This window comes from Limanda limanda, chromosome 16 (assembly GCF_963576545.1).
Source record: "Limanda limanda chromosome 16, fLimLim1.1, whole genome shotgun sequence".
Lineage (NCBI taxonomy): Eukaryota > Metazoa > Chordata > Actinopteri > Pleuronectiformes > Pleuronectidae > Limanda > Limanda limanda.
The window spans coordinates 24495548-24521771 of NC_083651.1; the positions used below are offsets into that span (position 1 = coordinate 24495548).

The window sequence follows — 26224 nt, forward strand, 5'->3', positions numbered from 1 at the left end:
ATGGAGGAGACGGTGCGGACACTTCTTCAGAACCAGGACTCCCTGGAGGGCCCCAAGGTGGACCCACTGGACCTTATGAAAGCATACAAGGTATAAAAACAATATCCAGTCACCAATAGATATGTTGAAATTATTAGCCTCACTTTTGTTTTGAGACATTGCTTTGACACATATAATATATTTGTCCTCATTTTAATTTGAATCAAGCATTTTCAATCCTTTCTCCACATTTCGAAAATTGTTCAGAATTGGCATATAAAGGTTATCGTTGGAAGGGAAACTGTAGACTGTGTCACAGAGTGTAATATATATTTTGCACTCATTTATTTACAATTACATCTCCTCAATACAAATTAATAATTTAGATTTTTTATGACAAACAGATTATTTCAATAAAATGTCTATTTCAATTTTGTGTTTTGAGTGAAAAATGTGGTAAATCAGTGCTCATTCCTGTTGACAGTGTGCCTTGCTTTTCCTGGAGAGGATATGACAGCAGACCAAGCAGTTGCACAAATCTAGTATTCTACTTTTACTTTTAATAGGTGAAGTTATTAACAATGTGACAACTCACCCATGTGAGAAGATGCCCTGTGATGTGTATGTAAAAAAATGATGGAAGGGGACTAAAAAGAAAAAAGGGAAGAATGATCCAAAGTGACTGCTGTGCTGTTGCATGGTTTCACAAAGTTTAGCATAAATGCATCTCAATCAAGGTCAGTCAGGGAAGTGTATTGAAGGGAACCCTCATCACAGTGAGCATTAATTTAATAAGTCCAAGAGAACATTCACAACTTTTTTTTCTTGACCTATTTACATTACATAAAAAATAAAATATCTCATCCAAATTCTTGTTACTAAACCCCACGTATGACATATAATTTAACCTAAACCGTTGTTTCTTTAATATAATAGTTTACTCTGTGGAGATCTAATTTGTGTCTCCAGATGGAGATAAATCCCTCTGTATAAACAGTGATGTACACACTGTCACACACACTTCAGATGGTCAGCTCTGGGGGTTGGTGGGTTGAGTTTTTATAGATGTTGATGAATGTGGGAACCTATGAATCATTAGGCAAGGTTTAGGTATGGGTCTTATGAAACTAAGCCTCAGTCTTATATTACATTACATGTCATTTGGCTGACGCTTTTATCCAAAGCAACTTACAATTAGTGTGGGGGCCATTTTTTTAGGGGTTCAGTATCTTTCCAAAGGACACTTACAGATGGCATGCAGATGAGGAAGAGTGGGGATTGACCCAGCAACCTTCTTGCTGGAGGACAACCACTCTAACCCCTAGGCCTCACCGCCCCTTTCTATACCTCATGTCGTCTTTTGAAATAAATAAGTATTTTTTAATATTTGGTTTCAGACATTTTACACTGATCATTAATGCAAAGTGCAAAATAATGCATAATTACAAATTAAACAACTTAGTCTCATACAAACAAATTCCCCCTGCAGTGTAATATCAAACACAAGACAAGCACAAAATGTATGGCACTTGATGATTCATGCAAAATACAGAGCTGAAATTCTCTTCTTTTACACAGTAAAACACTGTAATAAGTCATCTAAACAAACTGAAAATTAGAGTACCCATTAGAGTACCTCTCTATGCAGGCAAAACTGAATCTAAAAGGCTCACATATCAGCTTAGCTCGCCTGAGCTTTCTGCCTCTTTACATACAGGTAAACATGCTGGTAATGTCGAATTAGATTCAAGACAATAGTGACAAAATGTCTGTTTATTGATCTAACTAGTTTGCATTTACCTTAATATTTTTGCAGCGTAATGTCTGCGTCTAACTTCCAGCAAACAGGGATGAAACTTATAAATTATTTAAAACTAAATAAATGCCCTGTGGTTAGGCACTGAAATATTAATGCTGCCCATTTCTGTCAGATAGTTAAAGAGTTGTGGTTGCGTCAGATCTCAATCATGATGATGTGACTTGCTGCAGACGAGTTCTGTTCCTGATGAACAGATGTCTGTGAAAAATACAGTCTCAAAATAACTTGAAAATGAATAATAAATGAAAGTGAAAAGCACATGACCCACTGGAAGAAGTCAAGGCTTCAATTTAATTCCTCTGTAACAAATGCAGAATGACAAAGACACACACAAATCATATCTGACCTTCTCCCACTACGATCAGAACCATCTCCAGCGTTTGCTTCATCATTACGGAAAGCTTTTAAACTGTAAGAAGATATTGTCTCATGACTCCCCTACATACTCCTGTTCTTCAGATTAATGAGCAGACACATAACATCCCACTGGAATCATTTTACGGTCCATCTACTGAATTGAAGTCTAAAATTCAGTTTCTTTGGCCTTGACTCGGTGGACCTGCAGTGTGAGTAAATAATCTGTCTCTCTTTGGCGGGTTAAATGTTGTACTTCCTTCACCAGCCACCCGTAAACTTTGTCTGCCATTTCACACTAGGCATAAAATATACATGCAGCTTGTCTGAGTGTTTGAGCCAGTGAGACCGACCTTACAAAGAGCTATAGCTGTGGACGTGATCCAGCATGAGAACACATCAAGTCAACTGATTACTATGCAAAAGAAGAATTTCCATTTCCTCCTCAATCCTGTGGGCTTTCAGCAACCAGTGGTTTGGGTGCCTGAACCTGATCAAAGATCGAGTGAGGAATTCAAATAAGAGTAAGGAAAAAAATAAGAGATAAGAGGCAGCATACACAAACACTGGTCCAATAAACAAGCTCCATTCTCACCACATGAGCTACATTATTACTATGTTTTCGGGTAACGTGTTTTCAGCAGCAGACATATCTCCTCCCCGTTCTCTGCCACTGTACAAAAACAAAGTAATCTTGTGCTAGTGACATAATTTACCTTTATACCTGCCTGACCAAGTGCATGTCAGTCAATCATAGCATTTTACTCAGTTTTCATAGCATCAAATAACTAACTGAACGCTTGAACATACATCAACTAAAATCCCCACATCCCCACATGAGAATGAAATAATGAAATACTGAATTTAGCAAGACTATTAGAAACAGAGGCCAGATTGTTTCTGCTGCTGAAATGAATACTATCATTTATTTTGGCCATTACTTAAGAATTTATTGTAAGATGCAGGACACTTGTTAAAGCCAGATGCATTGACCTATTTGGGCGTAGGAGTGGTGTCTAACTACTCAAACGGGGGGTATTTGTTTTACAAAGGGTTTCACTTGATTATGACTGGATCAAATAAACCCTTTGTTGTGATACAGTAAACCTTTGAAGTGCAGCAAAGTAGAAATCTTATTTATGCAGTATTCAACGTTGTTAACTGGAACTTTATTTGATATGGAGAATTTTTTCTAACTTTCTTTGTGACTTTGAGACAAACATCTTTGATCCACACTCTGTGTTCCAGGACAAACTCCTGGAGGAAATGTGGAAGCAGCAGGACAGTTTAGAGGGTCCTACAGCCACAGCAGCAGAAATGCCCACCTCGCCTGAGGCCAGCGGTGGATCTGAGGAAAATTCAAAGGACAGCAATCCCCTGCTAGAGCGACTCAGAGCCCTTGAGGTGAAATGAATTGCATGGTACACTTCTTACACATCCAGAAAGTTTTCCTCACCACCTCATTAATTTTCCTTTACCTATCGTCCTTTCCCTTTATCCCCTGAAATGTCTCATTGATCAATGTATTGAGGGTAGCACATGTTTAACTGCATTTGACCTGATACGATTGGAATTAGGACAGCACACATAGCTGTTTTTCCATGGACTGCACATTGCTGTGCTGGCTACATGAAGATCAGTTTCATCTCTGCAAGCTTTTGTGTTAGTTCCTCCATAACATTTGGCTCAGACAAGCTGTTACACTGATCAATAATCTAATTAACACATTACTTTGTAGCAAAGGTCAGCATGTTGTGGTCTGTGGACCAAATCTGTCTCTCTACCAGTATTGTCATCTAGTAGTATAGTTTTTCTTTTCTGGGCTTCATCAAAACATTCAGGCATGTTGTTGTGGAAATCTACTGCAGACCTCTGAGCTACAGCTGTGACTTGCTTTTGTATGGCATCCGATTGGGTCTTGTTGACCTAAAAAGCTAAATTCTTGTCTTTAAATCATCAGAGAAATCATTAAGATCTAAGCATAATTCAAAACCTGCCTGAGGTTGAATGTAAATCCCTCAAGAATACATGAACATGAAAAATGTAATATAATATGCAATTGATATCGACAGAATTTAGTTGTTTAAAATAGCTCTCAAATGATAATTAACCACTGGCATGTGTCATTCATATCTATGTGGCCTCATTTGAAAACACCAGTGGGACATGTAGATGACAAACAAGTACAATCAGTTTTTCATCATGCATCTATCATCTTGGAATACTAAAGAGTGATACTGAAGAGTGATCCTGGGAGCAGGGGCGCTTCAGACAAAGTAGTTATTGGTATCCAGGAGGTGATAATTAAAATACTGACAGGGTAGTTAACATTTGGAGTCAGTGTTCCAGTGAATGTACAGTGCGCCTCGCTGTCACACCTTCTGTGGTAATGTAATGAGATTGGTTATGGTCTAATATAGCCATTATTGATCACACTGCTATATCTCCTGTAGCCTACCGCAAAAACTTAAGAAACTTACAACTAAAATCTGGCATTAAATGTCTTTCTTATTCTCCCTTTTCTTAGTTATAGTAGTGGGAGTGATTTGCATGTTTATTCATGGTGATCTATTGAATAATACAGTTTTTATTTTGATAAGTAAAACCAATTATGATATGACTTTAAGGGCAAGGCACAGAAATGTGTAGGATTCTATTTTACCTAATTCTGGTCTTGACCACTGTTTTTTTATGCTCTAATCCTTGTGCTCTATCTACCTAATAATTCTTTTGTCTGAAACTTTATTTTGAAATGTTGTAAAATTGTGTAACAAACTACTAAAATAGCTGACATGCAGTGTGAAAAAACATCACCTGTTCACTAAATCATTCAAAGTTATATAAAAGCCACACATGTGAACGTTAACATTAACTAATAAATCTTCATTGCAGATAAACCAAGTATAATGAACACAACGTATTCTAACTTCACTCTATTAAAAGCTTTGCACTCAACAACCACCATGGAAACCATTCAAAGTGACGGTATACTGTGGCCTGTTGGAGGAGGACTAACAAATGGCGAGGATTTATTCTGAAGTGTGTTCCAGAGCATTACCACAGGCCAAGCAAACATCCCCTTCCAAACAGGCAGGTTTAGAACAGGCACTGCACTGGTAATAAAAACCAATTCACCAGAATTTTAGGGTAGGTGGTGTTACCCGTGAGGAGTTGTCAAGAGAAGGCACTGGGTGTCACACCTTCATCTCTAGAGATGCATGGAGATGAGATCATATGAACCTTTTCACAAGACTACGTTGGGTGGTTGGACACAAAAACAAAAAAAGACAAAGAAATTAAACGTATAGATTTCTCAAAACCTTCAAATTCAAATATTTTATTTCTGCTTTGTCTTTCCTTGTAATGCCACACTAACTGTGTGTGTTCAATGACCAGCTTTTTGTGTAAAATGTTACATTATTATTATTAGTAGTATAGTACTAATTATTACTATAAAAGCCTGCATAACCAAAGTGTGACCGCCACTCTCTCTCATTATCATTTAGAACAAATTGGCCCCTAAAACGACACAAATCTTCGTGTTCCCTTTGTTGCCCCAAACTGTGTGGTTTTCATGCAGTTTCCTCTTCATGGTGGCTGCCTTTATTTTATCCACATTTGCAATAAAACTTTGATGCTGAACCAAAGAGACATTACAGGGTTTTCCATTTAGTTTGAAAGTACTTTCATACAACATGGCACATGGTACCTTCCATGTTTCCATGCAGCCATGAAAAATGAAAAATCTGCTCTAACAACCACACCAGAGAAGATTAATAATAAAATTGACTGAGCTTGTTGTGGTTTTTTGACAAAGGAGGAGTCACTGACTCCTGTCACTACCTAACAAAAATTTAATTTTCAGTGGAATTTGACAGTTAAATAGAAAACACTGATTGATGCAATGCAATTGTGTTCTCATTTTTCTAGCTGGGGTTACAGTTAAGATGATGCTGAGCTGTGTGAGGTCAGCTCTTCTTTGAAACCTGCTCATATCTGAGCTTCTGTGGTTTTCTGTGAACTTGTTGTTCAGAAGAGTTGCCCTCAACACGTCGGTAAAACTAAACACCTCAGGTGCCTCTCCTTTAAAATTTACTGGATTGATCATTTCGGTGGAAAGTCACATTCTGAGTTCCCAGAATGCTCCCTGTTCCCTGTCGGTCAAAACCGGCGTCAGTAATTGAATTATCCCTTAAGTACCTCAAGTGAGCCCTACAGACACAGTGAGGCTCTGCAGGATATTGCAAATGTAGAGCTTGATTCATTTAGGACCATCGTTGTCCAGAGAACCCACATATCCCTCTCCCACTCTGGATCTGTCAGCCAATCTGCATGTCTTTCTGCCTGTCTGAAATATTATATTACTGAACTTCAGGATTTTGCTGAAATGACCATAAGTATTTGACATGAAACTTTTGAAAACCTTCCATAGAGCAGTGCCTTCTAAAGTTATTCCTGCAGTTAATCTGTGTGTGTTTTGTTTTCACAGGCGGAGAACTCGGCTCTGTCGATTGAAAATGACAATCAGAGGAAGCAGTATGAACGCTGTCTGGATGAGGTGTGTCTCAGTGTCCTCTCAACACTTTCCAGTCTCTGTTTCTTTATGATTCGCTCCTTCTCTGCTCCACCTTCTCATTTCTTCTGATCATGAAAACCGTCCATATCACCAATAGGATTAATCTACTTATCTCAGTCTTGGAGTAAGACTGTTACCTGGGGGTCAGGCCTCAGTCAGAGATGACCCCAGCTTCTGAAGCTAAGTGTCTCACATACACACCACAACTATTATCTATAGTGTTAGCGAAGTCCATGGAGGAAAGCCAAGAGAAAGGTATATCTCTAATTGAAGCGGACAGACAAAAGAGCCCTGGGCGATTTGAGAATGAGGGCTGCAGGAGTGATCCTCGCCGCTCAGACAGACACATGCACTCTTCACAGGCACTCTTTCCCTATCCTTCTCTCCCTGGCAACACTTTTGATTGTCTCTCCATCAATTTTCGTATCTTTCCTCCATCTCCCTCCAACTGGAAAATCCTCTCAAATTTTTCACTTTTTTTTTCACCTTCACTAAAGGGCTTGTTACCATGGAGACTGCTGCCTATAAGAATTTAACATATTTTGGCAGAGGACTGAAATTTCTGACCGAATTTTCTGTAAAGGGATTCATTTCTCCTATGTTACTTTTTGGTCTTATTATAAACAAATCCTTTTTGGGGAACACATTCAGAAGGCTTCATGTCATGGTCTGAATGAGCTAAGGCAAGTCATTTTGATGGATGGATGAAAGAGGTGCAGGGAAATCATTTTTCTGCACACAAAAGTGGAAACGCAGTTATTATTTAAGTACCAAGGTATAATGTGTGCTTCTCCTTAACAAATCAAGATAAGCAGTGGAGACTTTCAGATTTGTATTTAGCCATAAAACAAACAAACTTAACAGAAAATCTTCTGCTTTCTGCAAATACGTGAACAGGATAGATAAGTCTGACCAGTCTCATCCCAATTACACCATGGGAAGCAAAAATGGTATCGATAAAAAGAAAGACATTTATTCAGATTTTTTGACAGTATTTTGGTCTATTTATGTGATGAGGACAAAGTCACATATATTAACTGCAGGCAACAAACTCTATCTGGGTTTGTGATGCAACATACTGTCAATTTGTCCTCGCAGGTTATAACATGCCTCTAGATTCTCTCTGATCTCATCTTCATTTATAGTCTTATCTAATTTTCAAAGAAGAAAGTTCTGCGATTTCTTTCTTAAACTAATGACCTAACTCAAACTACATTTTTCATGTATTTTCACTTTCTCTTCTCTCTGCATTTCTTAAAGGTGGCTAACCAGGTGGTTCAGGCCCTCCTCACACAGAAGGTTTGTCTTTGTCTCTACTGCACTGAAACATCGTTGATCCATAAAAGCATTTGAATCAGTCATAGACATAATGGCTTTCATTATAATGAGTAGCAGTATGTCACCAAAAAAAATAAGGATATCCCTTGACTCGTTATCGTATAAGTAGAAGAAAATCTAAAATCCTGTGGGGTTAGTTTTGGTTGTGGTGTGAATGTACCTGCATTATCAAACTGTTGGTGTTTATCCTCTTTACTAATTTAGACTCTGATGCAAAGGTGTTGACTCACACTTGGGACATGGATCAGATATGAATTGACAAAATCAAAAAAGACAAATATCAATGAATCATTATTTCAGATGAACTGTAGCATTGGAATGACTTCATTGTTCCTATGGCCAAATATTAATAAGCTTGTAATAAAACATGTCTTACTCAATTCTTGTGGTGCCTGGACAGTTAGGTATGAAGTTGATAGCAGGATGAGTAACATGAGCGAAGGGACGTTGAAGTGAGGAGACCCAGCCATCAACACATTGATTGATTAACACACATAAAGACCAGCCGGTGCTAAATTAAGACATGTAGCATGTTGTTTATGTTAGCAAATAATTCACAATCCTGAATTCAATGCATTGGAAAGGTTTACAATACATTTGGAACAAGAATATAAGTAAGACAACTGTTTCATAATACCCAATGCAATTAAAACTGCTTGGTGTGAACATAGCATCACTTATTAGTACAATCTATATATCGATATTAGAAGTGTGGAAACAGAACAAAATAACACCAGCAACATTGCAGGACCACTAGCAAAATGAGACTTGATGACCATGAATCAATTGACACATTAAGCTACAATAATATCAACACAGATCAGTGTAGGAATAAAATGGAATTTGTTGGTCTTGACTTTATAGCCATTAATAAAAGTTTACTGGTGCCTTACAAAACAATGACTACGCCATTAAAATGCTAACGATAAGCTTTTGAATTAGCAACTGGTGCATGTGTAGTTCTCTGAAATATCTTGGTAGTCAACATGATCTGTCTGTTTTCCTGTTTCTTGGGATGTTAACAGGACTTGAAAGAAGAATGCGTGAAGCTGCGGACCCGTGTGTTTGACCTGGAGCAGCAGAACCGCATACTGAGTGTGCTGTTTCAACAACGTGTCAAAATGTCCACGGTTCCTGTCTCCCAGGTAGGAGCACATGGCGCACTGGATACAAACAGACACTGACAGATATAGCCTGCTTCAAGGCTGTTTGAATTTTACATGAGCAGTGTTCTACTTCTAAAGGTTACTAACTTTCAAAAGGACCACAAAGAGAGAGAAATCCACCCAGAATACAATTCAATTTAAATTGTTCAGCTGCAAAGCTTTAAAACAGGAGCTTATTTTCCTCCATCCTCAAACAACGGTTGGCTCTTGCGCACTAAAGTGACCCCTCAGCCATCCATAGCTGCTAAGTGATGGTGTAGACGGTGCTGAACGAGATTCTTTAATGAAAATGCCCTCAACCATAGAACGCAAGGGATAACAGGTTAAAAGCCAGGCCTTCTTGTGGTATTGTTATGACATGGCAACTGATTATTTCATTACTTACTGCACTGTGAAGCTTTCTAGCGAACAGTAATCAATATTTTTATGGATTATCTGACTGGACAAATTAATTGACAGGAGCCTCTAATGGTAGGAGCCGCAACGATAATTATCACCCAGCTCTACCAGGCACCTCTAGGCTCTGGTTTTATTGTGTACTCCTGTGTGTCACTTTCCAGATTTTAGTTCAACTGTACTGTGCTTCAGTGGCTACATGCTGGTTATTCCTGCACACAGCAGGAAGGACTCTCAGCCTAACAGGACTATGTCACACACTCAAGCTACCCACAATCTATTTTCAGTATAAAGCTCTAAAACCCATTTGTGTCACCAGACCAGCAATAAACTGGAAATACAGTTAATGTGCTTGTGAACTAAGAAGAGCACGCAGCAGCTAAAAGAATTGTTGGAGATCAAAACAGAGTTGAAAACTGAACTTTGACGATTTGTCAATTTATTTTGCAAATTTAATGTCCTGCCTCCTCGAAAAGGTCTATAAATAACCTAGGAATTGGCACTTCTTGCGCTGTGGCATGCACACACACTCCTGCACAAATATAACATCATTCGTCTGTTGTTGCGCTCACAATAGTCGATTGGAAAATTTGATTGCCAAAGCCTACTCCCAGTGAGTAAATACTGTTCAGATTGCTGAATGGCAGTGTCCGAAACCACTCACTCATTCACTAACCCCTGCTTTACTATATAGGGTCTTGTATTGTGAGCTCATCTTAAAAGGAAAAAATGCTCTGGAACACTACTTGGCACATTTAGTCTCCACGGAAATGACGCCATCGTTTCAACATTAGGACATACAACAACAACAACGGCCGATGACATTCAGACAACGCTACATCACTAAAATGGCAAGCCCACTATATAGTGGACTACACTGGGTTTTCTATGGAAAAAGAAAAAAAGTTTTTTTCATTAGCACAATTATGTGGGAAAGGATAATTAGATAGCGGAATAAATTGACACACACAAAAAATGGATTCAGTGTTATTTAGTCTTGAGTTTCTAGTTTTAGATTTGTACCTTTAATGAATTTTGCCTTCAGTCTTCAATCCTTCTTGCAGTGATGAGCAGTGATTATCAAACACTTGAGCACTGTGGCTCTACACCTATGATATCTGCCAACATTTGGTTACGATGATGTATCGTTCCTCACCATAGTAGAAACCTTGAAAAGGAGGTTTTGTTGTCAGAGAGACCAGTTAGAAAAGGTTAGGTAATGTGAAGAGGTTCATTACATACTGATGAAACACAATGTAGAGAGTCTGTTTGAAAAGCAAAAGTAACAATTAGTATTCGAGATAGTCATGATAAGGCTAAAACAGAATTTATGTTCGATTCACCTTTTAAAATCGCATTGTAAACTAACTAATTGCGATTATGGATTTTTTCCTCGCCTCTCCATTTCAATAACAATCAACAACTACACTATGTAGAGATACATTTTCCTTTAAACAACCATCCTTTGATTCACAGTTTTGATTAAAAAAAAATGCAACTACATTATTTAGGTTTGTTCACATAACTTTGCAGACAGGTTTGATTCATTTTATCGTAGAAAAGCTCCTTTCTAAAAATGTATTCATTATAAAACAAAAAAAACTCTAAAACTATGAATCCGAAGTTAGCTGGAGACTCTGTTAATAATGTCTTATGCATCATTAAATGTAATCCTGATAGGAAGTATCACAGGATACATTGACAGCTAAGACATACTTTGATAATGGCCTCATTGCAAATTGGAACTAATGCAGTTAAAGTCTATTTCAACCTTCTTTCTTTGTCTTTGCCACAACAGCACACTGAGGCTACGTCAATATCACTGTGTTTTCTTTTGAAAACACATCAGCTGCTATGGTTACACCTGGCGTCCACACTCCTCTGGAGTATAAGAGCCTCCTAAACTGAGAAGTTTGATAAATATTTATTTATCTATTTTAGTTTGAAAATCCTTGGGAAGTGTTTTAGTCTGGACGGGCAGAAACAGAGATGAGATAAGCTAATACATTATTTTATTAATTCCTGTGTACACAGCGGCCCATGCATGCCCAGTGTATGTGAGCAGTTTTGTGATATACATTTTTAGGTGTGTAAGTATTGACAGGAAATACAACTGATACCAAGCAAAAACGCTTGTGGACAGAGATCATTATGGTTTGAAATGCAGTTGTCAAATGAAAACGTATAAGTAAAGATGTAGCCTCAAATGAAAACCAGACCTTGATTATCCTGGAAACCAGACCAGTCTGCAAGGCAGGGGCATCGTTAGGCCTGTTTTAGGGGGGCTGAAGCCCCCCTAAAATGTTCTTCAGCCCCCCCAAATAATTATTGGGATTTAAACTATTGTTTTACACATGGACAAGTTATTTATAACTCTAACATGCTACATATGTGAGTGCGTTTCTGGTTTGTATGTTTTCTCCCCCTTCAAATTACCATCCAATAGCCTCTCATAATACTTAACAATAAAAGACCGTGCACTAGGACCTTGGGGAGTCTGCATCGCTGCTGCGCTGGCTTTCTCACTCTGCCAAGTAACGTCTCTCATCAATACAGCAGGATTACAGCCAAGGAGTAGTATCTGTAGTTGTTAACGATTGTTACCTGCTTAAATTTAGGTTTACTTGTGGCAAATGAAAGGGAATATTGTAATGAGCTATTTTAACACTAAGCTAGCTAGCTAGCTATTTTGTTAGAAAATGTCTCCAGTGAGCAAGAGTGTGAACGAGCAAATTTGAAATGTAAGAAATAACTATCGACAGCTCTCTATTCTTTGCATTAATATCTATCTCTTGTATTTTAACACAATAATATCAGTGCCTATAGAATGTTGTTGTTTATAATCAGTTAATGCTACTGGAAACTAAATGTCATAGTGTCCCTCATAACGCTATTGTACCGGTAAATCATCCAATTCATTGACCAGATGGATATAAGAAGATTCTTTAGCAGAGGTGACAGCTCCGCCCTAGTCAAAACTAGTATATCCGTCTGTCCTTTACAAGCACGAAAATTATTTCTTTCTATTTGAGAAAAGTTCATATTTGTGTTGTCAAATTTCACAATGACCCTGAAATTCTGTCTCTTCTGTAATCTTGAATGCAATGAATGCAAGCAAAGATACAGAGAAAAATCACACTCTTTCTGATTGAACCAATCTATTAACTGTCTGAAACAATGAATGTCCGCAGCCCCAAATGAGCACAAATAAAATTGGCGCGCGCTGTGCGCGCAATCATTCTGCATCCTGAGGGGCTAAGCCCCCCCTTTCTTTCAATCCTAGAAACGCCCCTGCTGCAAGGTCATGTCTATTCAGACAGATTTTCATCTGCCCAAGTCTTATTGGGCCAATCACAACCATCTATCTATATAAATAGGTTTGTTTAATCATAAATTGCAATAGACAGATATATTTTGTCTGAAGACCTCAACTGAGTTGTTGTTGTCTGCTTGTTGATAAGAACTTTCTTTTGTCGTTTTACACAAATTGCTAAAAGTTTAGTTTAACCAGCTGTCCCTGCTGGTTGAGTTGCACGTCAAATTTTTGTTGCTCTGATTTGTTGTAGGTATTATTGTGTCCAGAGACGTTTGGTAATGCCTCCGGGGCATGATGACTTATGACCTCAGAGCAAGAGGTCTCAATACTGTTGATTTGACATTTGTGATGTTTGTCTGGCCGACAACTTTAATAAGAGAATATTTGTTTCTTTATTGTGTGAATTAATTATTATTATTATCATCATCATTTGCAAAAATGACCATGTCACATTTTTGAATTTGAGACTGCCCTAATATGATTAATACATATATATAATCTTTGAATAAAACAGTTAAACAGTGTCTGTGTGGATGTTGTATTACAAACCTTCCTCACCAATTTCACTGTTTTACCAGCAAGATGGGTTTTTACAGCAAAACAAATTATTGAATACAATTTTAAAAACACAGCAGTGCTGGCAGCATGAAGAAAAAGCCCTCAATGTGCCAAATTGTGAGTCTTTGATATCCTAATGCAACTTTCCCAGTTATCCACGGGGCTACATTAGAAGGTGTAAGATAATGATCTCATGCTTAAAGCTTAAATATTAAGCACACTTGTTATTTGTCTCCAGCTAAGCCACAAACACAAGTTTTGAAAACAAGCCTTGCATTTAAATCACTGATTTCAAAGTGATTGTCTTTTTGAGAGAATTCACAGTTGGAATTTTGTGCCATGTAGCCAAAACACATTTTAGTTCAGGTTATTAGGGATGGATGAATTCAATGAGAATGGTTAGGGAGTTTCTAGATAAATAATTCATTTAAATAACAATAGTATACAGCATGTTGACTAGTATGATGATGTTTTTGGCTGTTGTAAATACAACCTTTACATACTATCGCCTCAAAAGATCCTAATGTAGTTATGGTAAACTTAGCAAGCAGATGCCACTTTACATATCCAGGAGGAATCAACATTAACTGGGACTTTCTATACTTCTGACTCATGTAAAGTCTCCAATCTTTATTCTGTCTTTACAACTCAAACTGCTTTTAATGTATGATGGTGATGCTATACAAACATTGCACATTATATTTTTATGTTTTAATAATTGTTACGTCCCCCCGGTATGAACTAGGATTAAAGGAGGAGGGTAACACAGAACAACCAATAAACTGATGGAGTCAGAGCAGATGTGAAGAATAAGATGTCTTTTATTTTAATAATAAATCAAGTGAAAACCTAACTCAGAATCACAAAATGCAGGGGGGAAAGGAAGAAAGGAAGTTGCCAAAGAAATGAAATAAATATAATAAAACTTGGCCTGACTACTTGCTACCTCTAAAATAAACCACATCAAAAAGCCTACGCTGATTATCTAAAAAAGAGCTTCACAGAATAAATACAAGGGTGGCAACAACCAAACTGAATGTTTTGTTTCTAAACAAAAGAGAGCACCCACGTGAGTTAGTGTCTAGGGTACCCAATTTACCAAGTCCTTCCTTCCCACCCCATCAACCATTGCACTTTAAACAAGCTTGTTCTAATAACAACAAAACAAAGTGCACGGTGGTGCGGCACACAGGCTGAGGTCAGAGAGAACAAAGAGAATGGGAAGAACCACTCCCACTTCACCTGAAGAGAAAACAGGGGGAGAAGCAGAGACAGCAGGAAGGGAAAGACAACAGAAACACACAGCACTTTGCCTGGCACGTAACAACAATATAATTAGATTTATATTATTGACCCTGAGGAGTCCTGGGCTATTTGGTCGGGTTTTATGCTTTTGAAGTTGTACGTATATATACCTCATACAAATTGTTTGCCATCTTTTTCACAGCACAAAATTACATGACGAGACAATTATTTTTTTACCTTGACACAATGGACACAAAACTACCAATATCAACATTTTTGCCATAAAATACACAGACATGTTCAACAAAGAATTTTCATCGTGTAAAATGTAAATGTAGTTTGTAAACATCAAATAATACCAGTTTAAAAAATAATCATGTTATTTTCTTTATAGCTATGCAACTCTTCAAAACAGTGTATGTACTCAATAAGACAAATAGGAACACGCTATCTTTGCATTTCCCTCTCATATATATATGTCAATCTCTGTCCATTTCTCTCTCCCTCCTCCATACCTCCTGACTGTATTCAGCATGCAGAGCAGAATCAGCAGCATCCCATGTTTTTTTCCACCTGTTTCTCAATACATCAAAAATGATGAAGATATTGAGTTAAATGCAATGCCTGTGCCATCCTATCTTGACTCACATGTAAAACACAATTTTTTGACATCTGATATATAAACGATTATATCACGATCTTACCCTGCCTATCAACACCCAAAACTAGCACAGAGTTTCAGGTCAGGACTTTCAACCTAAGCTCCATGCGGCTCTGTGTCAGTTCTGCGATGTTTTGAATCAGCTATGTGATTTGATCACGCTGGTTTAGTTGGCAAATCTTGAGGGTTCAAAGTTTCAGCTTTCTAACATGTTTTTGGTGTCTTTTCTATGTGAAGTATCTTTTGATGTAGAACACTGTCAGTGTGCTAGACATGGTATGACATGGTATGATGTTTCCTCACAAGCCCCTTAACTCTAAAGATGCTGGGCTGGGATCAGATCACTAATCAGTGTGATTAGTGCAACTAGAGATCACAGCCTTTGTTCTTCACACAGCACAAAAGCCAAAGTCATTGAGTCTCTACAGTTACATAAACACTACAGCTCCAAAAAAAATGTTTATGTTGATTTGTATGGGTGAAAAGTAAAAAATCACAAAAGTCTGTATGATAGGGAGGAATTTCCCCACAGAAAACATTGCTCCTGAAGCTTTAAAAAGGTCTTGTCAATGTGATCTCACATCATATTTGCATAACCCATGCTTAGTGGCTATTCCGGCACACCCCCTAACAAATTGAGAGTGGAGCCTGATATTTCCTACGAGCACTGGAAGCAGTTGAGAGTGGCCCAGCTGGCCAGTCAGAGCAGACTGGGAATTATCTGGAGGGTGTCTTAGAGAAGCACAATCTAAAACCAAGTGGTTTTGGCTGACAAAAGGTTTGGGGCAAATTCTTTGTGTTTCTGAACATCAGAAAGTGTGAACCTTTTAAAAAAATAACAAAATTAAAATTATGAACCTAAATATGAGTAGGCTAGAATGTGTCTCCTTTAAAGGTCAAGCGGCACATCTTGAACTATATAGGTTGCTTTAGTTTGCAGGGTTACAAGCCTTGCTCACGATGAGTACATCTGCTGCAGTCTTTTCCGTTCATCATCTAGACTGTGGCCACCTGCCATATTCTATTTTGTCCAGCCATAGTGTCATAATGAGCACATAATAATATAAAAGACGTTGGTGTATACTGGGCTATTTGCTGCATGCTCGCTCAAGCTATAACCTGCTTGCGTTAACTCCAAGGGATCACATGCTTTAGCTATGGTGTATAATGTTTTTACGCCTACGCAGTTGTGGCAGGCAATAAAGTTTGTTCCCTCAAAAGAGAACCCATCTTTCACTCTTTAGTCCTTGTACCTGTTACTTAGGATCTGTTGACATTGATCTTCCTTTGTGTGCATATGCACCCCTTTATTGCCATTGACTGAATTGACTCCAGTTGTGGGTGCTATTGCAGTTTAAGCTAATGTTTGGGTAGTTGTGATGCTTGTATTAGCATTTGCATAATGGGAGACAAACATGATGTACAGACAAGATCTGACAATTTGTAAATTTGCTCCTATGATTGGACTGATTCTCCTCAGTCTTTCTGCAATTGCATGAACCGTTTACAACAGCATCATCTTCTCCCTGCTCTCTGTGCCAGAGCTGTAGGAAATCTAGTGGCTCTGTGGCAGGCTCGTACGTCACAATATTATCGTAATTCAGTGGCAGAAAGACGCTCGAGAGACCAGGGTCTGAGAGGTTTTTTAAAACAGCGGACGTTGTCTCTCTCCTTAGATAAATTGGCAGGGCTGCAGTAAAAGATAAAGGCAAATATATATAATAAAGTCAAACTAATTTGCCCCTTTGAAGTGCTTACTTTGGTATTTGAAATTGCTGCCTCTATGAAGTCATATAACAAAATCAATTTATTTTTGAAGTCTCTGAAAATGCATCTTCTTTTGCCTCGAAGAGACTATATATGTACAATGTACAACACAAATCCTCACTGGCCTCATATAAAGTTCTTATTTGCAGATAAGATTTATTTTACTGACCATTTCAAACAATCATTGGATAATCAAATATAGCTAAATCAGCTTTCCTTAAGCTTGAGATACATTTGTTATCACTGATATCACACACAGTCTTTGACTGGAGCAGCACACCTCACTTTGCAGAGCTATAGTGCAGTAAGTCCGCTTGTTTTCCACCATTTCTCTTTGTGCTCCCCTCCTGTCTCTGCACTGTCACCAAAGTGAATAGCAGTTCTAGCTACCTTTATAAACCACAGTCCACCTGGAAACGTGGACGTGGATCTGCTTTGAAGACCGTCCTCTACACACCAATATTCAACCATACATGGCCAATGCAAATCACATCATGCACATTAATTTGTTTTGGTGGCCACAACAGTGATGTCATTAATAAAGAAACTACAGTGAGTGGAAAGAACAGGGCTTGCAATAAAATAAAAATCTGATATATATATTTAGAGCAATCAGTGGAATCCTAACTTCCTGTGCACCTGTGGCACAGTCAATTCACTGCAGCGATTACAGACACACACAAACATACACACTATAAGGAAACTAAAGTCGGACTTAATGATACACGCACAATGTTAGAAGATATGATTAAAAACTATAAATGACTCGGCTCTGTAACTCTGCTTTTTATCTGAACTTTATTTCCTGTAAGTTGTCTGACATTTTTCTATTGAAGGTTCTTCCGGAACAGTTATGTAGCTTGACCACAAGTACCACTGTTGGTTTAAATCTTAATGATGAAGTGGATCGATAATCTGCATCAGTTCACCTCCTCATGTCTGAATCGTCAGTTAACCTTCTCCAAAATGTCCGTACGCATGGGTCAGAGTTAGCATTCTCTTGTTAAGTTTGTTTTTATAGATCCCAACATTTGCAGTCTTTCAGACCTCGTTTTATGCGTATGCAATGGTTATAAATGAGGTCCCAGGCCAGCAGGCAAGGCACTGAGCAGCAGCAGCAGCAAGGGAAGGGGGCTGATGAAATGAAGGTGACGTGGGAAAAAAATCCCCAAGGTGTAGATGAGCAAGATATATTAATGACAGGGGCCTGAAGGCAAAGAGGTGGATGAGGTGGGATTTGGTGCGTGTGATAATGAATGAGAGGAGAGCTGTAAAGATGAAATGTTTGAAAAGAATCAAGTGGAGAAAACTGTGTTCTGTGGAGCGGTTGAGTGAGTGTAACCTTGCTTTGGGCAGCTCACAGAGAAGCATGGACAAATTTGGATGAGACTGTGAAATTTAAAGTGAACTCAAAAGTTCATTGTCCTTGTGGCTGAGTGGTTTACTGGTCATCAGCCTGGAAAGGGCTTAAGAACAAATTGCCACTTCAATAGTCCCGGACATGCCTATATTTTACACTTCCTCTAGACAAAGGACTAACCAGAAAGGATACCATGTGCTAATGGCACTATGAATGTTTCTAAAAAAACTACTGTTAATTTTCTATATTCTATATATATCTTGCTACATAGCTCGATTGTCATTCAAAAACAAAACAAATCGGCAAGCCGCACTGTGTGAGATGTTCCTTCTTGTGCCGCAGATCAGATGTGTGTTGGTTGTCTGTTGTTCACGCGGGGTGTGTGTCAGCTACTTGCATTTCCTTCAAGCAAGTCGGATAATGTACTTAACTAAATGTCAGGACTCCACGGTATAAAGACCTAGATTACCGGTCTATGGATAACAATCAAAGCATAAGTGATTCAGAAAGTGAAATGTTGGAGTACTTTTACTTGAAAAGGGGTTCGAGAAGTGTCGTAAATACGTTTGTGACATAGACAGATAAACATTGTGTTAAACAGAGAAAATTATCTTTAACCTTAGTTTTAATGTTTATCTGTTGAATCTATGTGACAAACATAAATGGTTTCAACCAGGGGCGGCTCCTGGCATAGGCGAAGTAGGCGGTTGCCTAGGGCGCAAAATGCCGGGGGGGCGGCACAAGGGACTGATTTATCATGACGCGACACATGCAATATAAATCAAAACATTAACATCACAACATAATCTTCTAAACCCGGGGACGCACCGGAGATAGAAGCGCCGCGAGGCGCCACGAAAGCTGTCCGCTTCCTTTCCGCGCCCATGTTAAATAATTGGGCTGTTCGCACCGGCAGCGCCGTGGCCGGCTCGCGATCTGCAGCGATGGTTCCGGGGTCTGTTCTATTTTTTTCGCTCGCTACGAGCAAATCGGGCCGGAAAACACATTGAAAATTGATATATTTCAAACGATCTATCATGTCACTACAGATATGATGTCGGAAATGGCAACAGAGTTGTTAGTGCTGTTGTGGCGATCTCAGGGTATTCTGCCGTGACTTTAATCCAGGACACCGGCAGAGTTGTTTTCTCAAAAATAATTTTAAGGCCGCTGTCATTTGCGATCTCCAGCATCTGATCTTCTTCTTAAACAGACAGGCTGGATTTACTTGGTTTGTTGACAAATGGGTCCGACAAATAACGTGCTGGTTTGTGTTCAGCGAAAAAGTGACGTGACCGAGACAAGCGTCTTGACATGCATAAAGCATGAGTCATAACGCAGAGGATCCGGTAATTTTTCAAAATACAACGGTTTTATTTTGAAAAATTACCGGATAATAGATAAAACAGAAAACTTGTAAAATGTTTATTCTTTCTGTGCGGCCCGGTACCAAATGACCCACAAATGGGCCTGTTGCCCTGTTGATTACAATAAATAGGTCTAAAAAATATGTTTATTGTGTTTGACTGTTCAGTACTGTTCATATACATTACATTTAAAAAGCAGACATAAAGGTAACTTAAAAGTTACTTTCTCTAGTAACTAATTACTTTTGATATACAGTAACTGGTGGGGTAAATCAATTACTTTTAAAAGAAGTGACTAGTAACTGTAACTAATTACTAATTTTCAGTAACTTGCCAAACACTGCTTAATCCACACATTTGTCAGTTGTGTCCAAACAGACAGAAACACACAAGCACATACTCTCTTGTGTGTGTGTGTGTGTGTGTGTGGGGGGGGGGCGTGTTAGACTGTGGTAAGAGTTGAAGATGAGTCAAAAAAGGATTAAATTATCAGGAGCACGATTCAGAAAGCGCAGCAAAGTAGGAAATAACAATATAGAGGTAGAATCACCCCAATTGCGGACATCATTAATGTTTATTTTTGTCGACATGACATGATATGCTGTCACTACAGCTGAGTTCAGACTTTTTATATTTTTATTATATATTTTTATAGCTTAGAATTTTGTCTGCCTGTGTGTGCATCTGTTTACAGTCCAAAAGTTCTTGGGGATGCATGACAATTTGCGTGTGTATGTTGGGGGGGGCGCCATTCTGAAATCCCGCCTAGGGCGCCAACATTGCCAGGGCCGGCCCTGGTTTCAACACTTTCTGTATGTTTTAAAATAAAAGCACTCCAGCTTTTATGTTGACTGAAACCATTCTTATGTTTAAAAAAAGGGGGTTTATTGTGAAATATTTGCAGGAGCGGAAGATGCACAGCTTCATACTGTATAGTACTTGTATTGTACACAAGACTACTTTCATACAAGGAAATAGTCATATTTATGGCCGTATTCAAGGCAAAGCCTTTGTAGAAACATTGTGTTGCAGTAGCAGAACTCTGCAGAACATAATGTTGAACTGAGAAGCTAAATATTGTGCATGGAACAGATGCTGTAAATATGAATTGATATTAATGTGAATATTGTGCATTGAATAAATGAAGCTGCACAACTTCTTTGAGCATATTTATGCTCGTACATTGAGCCTATAACAGAAGTTACTAAAATAATAAATATGACCCTCCTAAGTGGGTTCTTTGTAAGATATCAGGGTGGTAGATCTCCCCTTGATCTTGAGCTCGAAAAGGTTGGTGACCACTGCTTAACTGCATATTACAAGTGTATGTTACTGTTTATTTGGCTCATGATAAGCGCTGATCAACTGTGATCTATGTAGAGAAATCTCCAGGGTGAGCAGTGACATGCCTGGGATAAAAGCACAAGTGTAACAACAGTCTCTATGGAGAAGCTTGGATGGATGGTTGCAATTTACTATTATTTATTTACACATGTTTGGGGGCCTGTTTGACTTGCAAGTTCCAAAAACATTAATTCGTTCATGTCTCATACTACAATTTTGAGAAAAAAATATTTCAGGCAACATCCATGATGTCTTTAACACTGCATGTGTCATGCATTTATTTAATCAATTACTCTTCCTCTTAGCCTCGACAAAGATGTTTTAAGTTAAAAAATAAGCCTGACACTGAGATTTTACATCTTTCTGTGAGAACCATTGAACATCCGAATGTCTAAATGGTAAAGCAGAATCAGAAAGACTTGTTAATATTGATCATGTCTTTATAAATATATTACTTTTTGACACTGCTTGTATATTTATTTTTTATTTACCGTGATAAGAGTAACTAGCAGGGTGCTAATATAACAGGTATAAGTAATGTACAGTGGGCCAGAGAACTGGTGATTTCTGCCAACCTTCAGTAAGCGTTTATCCTCGATCTCCTATCTATCTTTTGAAGAAGAGCTGGATGTTGTTTTCAGTTTAAGGCGCTTTAAAGTTTTTTATCTTGTCTGAATTTCCAGGAGCAGAAATTAGATATTAAAAAAAGTGTTTTACAAAATATAAAAACACTGAAATACGTAATGGAGAAATCATCTCAGCAGACCTTTTTTTGTTTAATTTGTCCTTGACTTTAAGGAAAGCACTATTCTGATTGAGAGATTTGTTAAATTGTATCACTTGTGTCTAATCTCAGATACCCGATGACATGCTGACTGTAATTAGTTCCAAGATTAATCTGCATTAGCATGATCGGATGTGGCCTTCTCCTTCAGTGCTTGTGAAACAATGGCTAGCACGGATAATCAAATAATAGGTGAATATCAATGAATGGACCAAATCACTTTGGTCTCCAGCTCCCTTATGCAATTATTTCCTATTCACATTAATTATTGCTAACAGATGACTCAAATGACTTTGAGAGGAAGCTGGCCATGGCAGGCTTGTAAGTGATCAATGCTATTTTAAATGGGGTCACAGCACTTGATACCTTTGGGTCCCTGTGATTGGAAATGGCACAAATGCAAACCGTATCTGCACCATGCCAGTGACTTGTGCCAAAGGCTCCTTTCACAGGCTGAGCTTCCTTCAGAGGGGCCTCCACATGGATCTGAAAACCATGAAATGAAAACGTTGAAATTCTGCTACCACCCTTTTCAGTAAATTGGTATGATATCTCAATGTATAAAAATGACTTTTTTGATAGTTTTTATTATAACTTAACATAAAAATCATAATTTAATGTGTTTTAGTTGTCCATACTTTATCCTGTGTAATAATCAAATGACACTGGATGCATTGTCAGTTTTGTGAAATGTGCCTTGGCTCTGTTGCAAGCCAAGTTAAGGCTGCTTTATTTACCACTTTATATCAGATATATCAAATATCACATCAGCAAAGAAAAACACTGGTAATGAGCAATGAAAAATTAATATAATACATACAATTATATATGGATATATACATGACAATGTGCAGAAATTAGGCACGTTGCAGTAATCAGTTGTACGTTGTCCCAAATGTATGAAAGGAAATCAAAGTGCAGTAGAGAAACACATCTATCACATTAGAGGGCAAAAGCACCGCAGATTTTATCATTTCATCTCAGCAGTTCATGAGTGCAGCAGCATATAAGCTGCATATATCTGAAAGCAGCTCCACCCTGTGTGGTTTGGACCCGATGAGATTCTACTGGCTGACTGCTTCCTACAGATTAAATAGCTGCACTTGTCGATGTCCTTCAAGGGGATAAGAGCATGAGATATTTGGGCCTGAGATTTTGGACTGTATTTAAAGCTATAACAGCAGATTTAAGAACAGCAGTAATGTGCGCAGTTCTCCAGAGTTTACCCAGGGTTTCCCCCAGTGCTGTATAGGCCTGGCGGGCCGCCAGGCTTTACTCCCCCCCCCGCCAGGCTAAGCGTCGCATGTTTTTTTTATTTAAAAAAAAAAAAAAAAAATCCATCACTCGCGCACATCAACAACACTTCACTTCCTCATTGAGCCCCGATCCCCAAGCAACCATCCTATTGGTCCAAACAGTCACATGTCCCACCCAGACGCCTTCACTGACCCTCGGACATCAGAACGCTCCTTCAACACAGTGTTTTACTGAACATATGTCGCCTTCACTGACCCTCAGACATCAGAACGCTCCTTCAACACAGTGTTTTACTGAACATAAGTCAAAACCGAACATAAACATAAACCTAGTCCGTTACACGATTAGACTGCAGCTATTTGGTTTTATTTATTTAAAAATAGGGTACTTCTTATTTCATACATTTTCCACAAATATGAGGAGGACTCAAATAGCCCTACAAAGTTCTGTGTTTAATTTATTTCAAAGTAGGCCGACACTTGCCTGTATTTTGTTTGTTTGTTATTTTGTTGCTTGTCTGTTTGAGTAGCTGGCTGAAAGCAAAGAAGTAGTACGCTTATCTTTTATTGGTAACCAAACTGTTACGGTTCATTGTTTCTGAAATAAGAGGACTGACTGCTATGTTCACAGCAAACTTTAATTTTTTTTAATATTAAGTAGGGCTGCCACTAACGACTATTTTTCTATCGATTAATCTGACGACTATTTTATCGATTAGTCGATTAATCTAAACGATTAATTTTCCTCCAAAAAAATCAAATTGACCATTTCAATTCAGTTAATTTTATTTTGATAACAACAAACTGTATGTCACCATATAATGCAGCACAAAACAAAATGTAAACAAAGGCTCAAATATTAAAGTGCAAAACTGTAGGTTTAAACTAGCAGCTCCAACGTGATAAGAAATAAATAAAAAAGAGGGCTTATAAGTTAAGTCAGCAGTGCAACTCAAAAAGATATCAAAGTATCTATTTAACCCCTTATCAAAATAAAAAAGTGGGTGCCTTCTAGCAGCCCTACCACCAGGCTTAGCAAGTTTTCTGGGGGAAACCCTGGTTTACCTATTGGTCCCTTTGGCCTGGTACAAGAAGGCATTCACCTTGCTGGAGATAAAGGCATGGGACCTCTAATTCTTGACCTGGATATTAGTTAAATATGAAAAATGCATCTTCGGTTGCTGCCTTAGAAATACTGAGATTTGAAATATGGGTCTTTTCATCTTCGTATCTCCATTTATTTACCATAATTATATGAATGACTTTAATATAAACAAACATTTGCTAACCACAAGCTAAATTGTGCATATGAATTACATATTATATAGTAAGTTGCCTCCAGCATGAGATTAGTTGTTGTGCCTGCAAATATGCTACGATTTAATTTCTCTAAACAAATTTGACAATTCGTATTTTATTAGCAGTACTGCCATTCAAAAGCAAAATGATTAAAATGATCAACTTAAGTCTGGGTAACTCTAGTACAAAAGAGTACTTGATAAATAAACAAAGTATTAATGTATAATACACAAAGTATTATATGATAATAAGGACACGATTATCACCAACGTACAACAAATAAACACACTTTTCATCAGTCATTCTACCAGAGGATATGGTGAATATATCTGGGTCTTTAGCTGGCTAGTTTTTCACCTGCCACTGTTTAGTGATCTTTTGGCCATATCATGTTGGGTTGATACTGCACAGTGCACTGCAATATTGACAAGAGCTGGGAAAGTCTGTGACACAATCTATATTAGCTGGAAAACCAACAAAGAGCTGAAGTGTCTAAAAGCTGTACAGAACTGCAGGGCTGTGTTCATTCCCATTGGGTTTCCAGTACTAGGTACTCCTTCACACCCAGTCACAAAAATAATGTTAGTCATTATTATGCTATTTCTAAGTAATGTCATACAGTGTCACATTATTAGACTAATGCCCTAGCTTTTTATTTACATTACCATTGGTAGAGTATATACAGAGGCATAGAAGAAGGTAGACAAAAACAAAGTGGGATCTTGACAACTGGATCAAATATGCAGTGTATTTCCTTTCAAAATGTCTGTTTAAAAACCATACCATTGTGTCTCTTAACCTTAAATACAAGCATTTTGCATTAGCTGAAGAAATTTCCAGGGTGGATTTTCTTTCTCTAGTTTTACAAAAAACGATGTGCTCTAACTTTGTCTACTATTTCATTTTACTTGTGTTTTTTACTGTACAGTGTTGGCATATGGTTTCTCTTGGCATCGGCAGAAATCAATGAAACCACTGTAAATGTCTTAATAAAAAAATCACATATGTGAATACAAATTTTTGTCTTGATTTTTAGAGCCTAACCAACACAAAAGCATCATCATCTCGTATTACTTATTGTGCAGTTACATTTGAAATATAAATGAACAGCAGACTTGCAAAAAAGGCTCCATACTCCGTCTGCCAGCATGACAGGACAGGCACATCACTTCTCATTAAACATACCTGCAAGACCACAGAATTGTAAAGACACACTGGCTCAGTCCTATTTCAACCCCTTCTCCCTACCCCTGGTTTTCGAGGCTTATCTTGCCTCTTGAAACTGAGTCCCAAGGGGTAGTGGCCTACCATTTGGGACAGGTTGGTGACTTATTAATTATATGAAAATACAGGATTATTGCGCATAAATCACCAATAAAGACGTAACATTAGCATGCCAGCTACTGAGATGTCAGCAGGTATAAGGGTTGCGATTTTTTTTAAGGTGTCGTGAAGTAATGACCATAATACATTGAAACAATATTAAAACTAAGACATTACATCATTATCCTAACTTTTAAATCCTTATTAATGGAGAAAATACTACATTTGTGCTGTTGATTTGCTAGGTATACTGGAAAATTTGGGTAAGGGCAAAGGAGCAAGGAGAAGGGGTGAAATGGGATTGAGCCATCATCTT

At 38.1% G+C, this 26224-nt stretch overlaps 1 protein-coding gene across 1 annotated transcript in view; it reads left to right on the top strand.

Annotated features, from left to right (window-relative positions):
• The window catches only part of LOC133021298 (nck-associated protein 5-like), a 27337-nt gene continuing 1113 nt past the window's right edge, over window positions 1-26224 (top strand). The window contains exons 1-5 of the mRNA XM_061088076.1: window positions 1-90; window positions 3401-3556; window positions 6642-6710; window positions 7989-8027; window positions 9092-9211. Coding sequence (XP_060944059.1) covers window positions 1-90; window positions 3401-3556; window positions 6642-6710; window positions 7989-8027; window positions 9092-9211 — 474 coding nt within the window. The remainder of the gene's footprint in view (window positions 91-3400; window positions 3557-6641; window positions 6711-7988; window positions 8028-9091; window positions 9212-26224) is intronic.